The sequence below is a fragment of the Loa loa genome (genome assembly GCF_000183805.2).
Source record: "Loa loa unplaced genomic scaffold supercont3.241, whole genome shotgun sequence".
Lineage (NCBI taxonomy): Eukaryota > Metazoa > Nematoda > Chromadorea > Rhabditida > Onchocercidae > Loa > Loa loa.
The window spans coordinates 43,667-47,816 of NW_018108421.1; the positions used below are offsets into that span (position 1 = coordinate 43,667).

Here is a 4,150-nt window from a genome sequence, read left to right on the forward strand (position 1 = left end):
TAAATAGTCAAATTTTTATCACGACTATGGATATTTATTCTTTTTCCACTATATATACTTTATCGATTTTACCAAGTGTAATATGGTAGTTCATTGAGGTTTTTTGCGGAGAAGTTGGAATATCCAGCAGTTGAGGGTAAGGCGAGAAACTCAAAAAGAATATTTGGCGAGTTAAATTGTGAGTTGCAAGTGGTTGCATAGAATAGATGGGAATCATTTGGGATCAGCGAATTTAATCATTTTATTTTATCAAAAATAAGTTTGATTGATCTAAGTATTAAATCCAAAAATAACCCATTAAACTTTCAAAAAATAGTAATAACTTGGGAAAAATTGCTGGGATACAATTTGAAATAGTTCAATTTTTCAGGTTTCAATTACTATGTTAGGATTCATAAAATTAGTTAAACATTATATTTAGAAATGATGAGAAAAAAGATGAATGAAAAAGATACCAATACAAAATGAAGTAAATAATTTGAAAAGCAACTAATGCTTTTAATTTTTCTGTAATAAATTAAAAATTCCAATCATATTCCAGTTCTTCATTTTTTTTTTTTCAATACAATTTGGTATGGTTCTTTTTAAATGAGGACGAGGATAAAAAGATTTTAAACATTTAGTTCTGGTGGAATTAAAAATATTATTACTGTTACATAATTTTCTGATCAATAATGGAGATTGTGATCGAGGGTGGTGTCCTTTGTCCTCAATTTTTCAATCTTTTTCTTCAAAATACTACCTCATTCTCTTCTCAGTGAACTAATTTTTCTTCATTCATCAAAAATCAGGAAATTCATCGTTACTTTTGCAACGTTACTTCAAATCATTACCTGATTGAAAAGAACAACGATCCTTTGATTCTGAATTCCTATCAGGAATATTCTGGTTATTACTATGGATCCTACAAATTCGCATTCAAATGGATACATGCTATGTTATTAATATAACGGATTTCATTCGTTATTCACTACGAGTGTATGCCTAGAACAATTAATTAACTTATAGTATTCGAAATGTTATAACATTTCAAAGTTAACTGTGTAACTGATATGGAACTTTTTCAAAAATTAGCCAAATCATTGAGTGATATCACCGAAGAAGATGTTCATTTCATGGGATATTGTTCATCAAAATTACCAGTATATTCAAATTTAATTTTACCATCACGATTGTATAAATCTTGGAAAAGTATGATCGATTACAATTTATCACAACAGCGATCTATTCATCTGAGGCAATTTCATAACTATGATACAACATATTTATTGCTTAATTTATGGCATGAAAGAAGTGGAACAGGTTATAAAGTAAATCAGATAAACTGTAATTTGGAATATTCCTTATCAATGCATGGACAAAATGGAAATGATATAATGAATAATAATAGTAGTAATAGTACTAATATTAATAGTAACACTGTCGATAATAATGATAGCAATATTATCGAAGGAATCGATGAAACTACTGGAATGACATGTTTCATACCACAAACAGCGATTAGGATTTTCATTTCACCGGTATTTTTGTACAATTTTAGTATTGTAATGGTTTAATTTTCATCCTAAACTATAATCATTTCAATATTTTTGTCTCATTCCTTATCACTTAATTTTTATCATTTATAATTGGTAAGTGGAATATAACAAAAAATTAACTTTGTAAAGTTATTTTTTCCACTTCATTTAATAACGAATATTTTTATAGCAGTTATTTTTCACTTGGCTTAAATTTATGTACTACTTAATTATTACAAATAATACATTGCTTTAGTAATGATTAATTAGATTTTAAACTCCAACTATTTTCTTCTCTTACCATTTTTCAAGTAAACTATTATTGGGTTTGTTTTGATCATGTTATGTTATATGTTAATTGATATCAGCTTTTATCATCAAGCTATCATAAATTCGTGCAGAAATTTTGCAATATTTAGTTTTTCATTTAATTAAATATTCATGTAATTTCGCAATATTTATCATTTATTTCTGTTAATATATTTGTAATTCATATTCATACTAAGGTCAAAATTTTAGTTTCAAATCAAAATTATCTTGTTTTAATTTCATCAAAAATGCCAGTCATATTTGAATAATCAATAAAATGATCTTTCTGTTATTTATTCTTTGCTTTTAAACTTATTTTATTCATTGAATTAAATTTTAATTTTAAATTAAAGTTATTTGATACAAGAATGGTGTTCATAAAAAAAAAATGATGCTTAAAATTGAATTATACTTTACATGCTGTGCTGATCTTCCAACTATGCAAAATTTCTTCTCTTTATTCTTCTATTTCTTTAAACTATTTTATGATTAAAGATTGCTTTTACATAAAGGCGAATAATGGGAAATAAAAAAAAATTCGTCATCCAATTTGCCTTCAAATGAGATTTCCCTGAATAACCTTATTACCTTTCTTCAATTCCAGCACATTTTTTTTCTTTTGCCTTCCGTACAAATTATAAATAAAAGAAAATCAAATTTCGAGTATAAGTGATAAAGTAATAATTAAATAGTAAATAAGGTAGTAGTCAAATTAAAAGTTGGGAAATCAATTTGTTATGAATTGTTTATTAATTAGAAATGTTGAAATCATTGAAGCTGCATGTAACATGCAGGATTAGTTGATATTTATGAATAAGAAATGATGATGCAAACGTTTTGAAATTAGAAATTTTTCCTTCAAACTTTTAAGATGTAAATTTTGAAGATTTCTGTAAACATTTAAAACATTTACTGCGGCATTGCCGTTGGGATATTTTTAAAATTTCAATCATTCAATTGTTAAAATTATTTTTTTTTAGCAAAACGAAGAGTGTTTAACGTCCAGTCCATTACCATTGGAAGAACATCAGGAAGATTCCGGAATAGAGAATAATTGTCGAAGTAGCTCAATTGACGATCATTCACCAGCTGCATCTGTTGATTTTTATCCATCAAGTTAGTCCTTTCCTTTTTTTTGTTTAAAATCAGGTTTTAATTTAAATTTAAAAAAAAGAAAAAGAATTGATATTTCAATTCATTACTGTAATTGCATATTTTCACGTGAATGAAAGAAAAACCATTGGAAAATACATAGATATTTAATTGAGTTTTCAAAAATGAAAAAATTTCAGTCTCATCAAATTTTATGATTTGTATAATGTGTGATTGTGTGATCAGAATATTATTGAGATAACAGAAGAATAAAACACGATTTTTGGCCTAAATCCTACAAAATTTATGAGATTTTGCCGTTTTTTTTTCTGTTTTATTTAACGTTATCACTGTTAATCAACCTAATCAACATAAGGAAAGTACCAAATTGATTGAGAATTTTTAATGTTATGTTTTATTCTGTGTTAAAAACTTTTCAATTTTAGATACAATTAAATTTGAAAACACAAATTCGAAAATTACGTTAAATTTGAAAAAAAACTTCAAATTCCGTTTTTCATTTTCTTGATTTCAGTTGAATTAAATCAGTTGAATACCAGGAATTCATTTGCCTCATCATTATCACCATCACCGCCAAATCATCAACAGTATTGTTATCAACATTTTGAATTATCATCACCATCAATCCTATCTTCATCGATACTTGATCATACTACAGTTGCTACAGAAGATAGTTATTTAACCCCTTCGACTAGTAAATTACTTCGTACAAATACAATTACAAAAGCTGATTTACCTGAACAGGTCAACAGTTTTACTTCTAAAAATCATTGGTTTTATAAAAAGTTATATTAACAATATGCAAATTATCTTTTTTTTTTGAACATTTACTTATCATATATAGCTACTACAAATGCTTAAAAAACTGATGATTTTTTGAATATCTAGTAAATATTAAACATCTATTTAACAACAAAGTATAGTTCAAACAAAAAGGAATTAAATAAAAGAAAAAACAGACAGACGAAACTTTTTTTCTGAAAATTTTTAGCTGTTGATTTGTCCTTGGAAATTAAATAATTCGGATAGTGACAGCAACAAACATTTTTAAGTTTTCTAATAATTTCACTGAAATTATTACTCTCATAAGCTCATCTGATCATTTCTCCTCCTGTTATCTGGCAATTTTGGTGAATGAGAAAAATTTTTTAAATGTCATTTTCAATCAAAACATTCATTATATTTTGTTTCTACCTTTTACCTGTTTATTT

General features: G+C 26.0%; 1 protein-coding gene across 1 annotated transcript; it reads left to right on the forward strand.

Moving 5' to 3' along the window:
* Positions 1-1,052: 1,052 nt before the first annotated feature.
* On the forward strand, positions 1,053-3,734 carry LOAG_13184 (hypothetical protein; the record flags this gene model as incomplete). The annotated part of the gene is made up of 3 exons (XM_003148694.1): positions 1,053-1,520; positions 2,807-2,942; positions 3,454-3,734. 3 exons carry the CDS (start codon positions 1,053-1,055, stop codon positions 3,732-3,734), a joined length of 885 nt encoding a protein of 294 aa, XP_003148742.1.
* Positions 3,735-4,150: the final 416 nt, after the last annotated feature.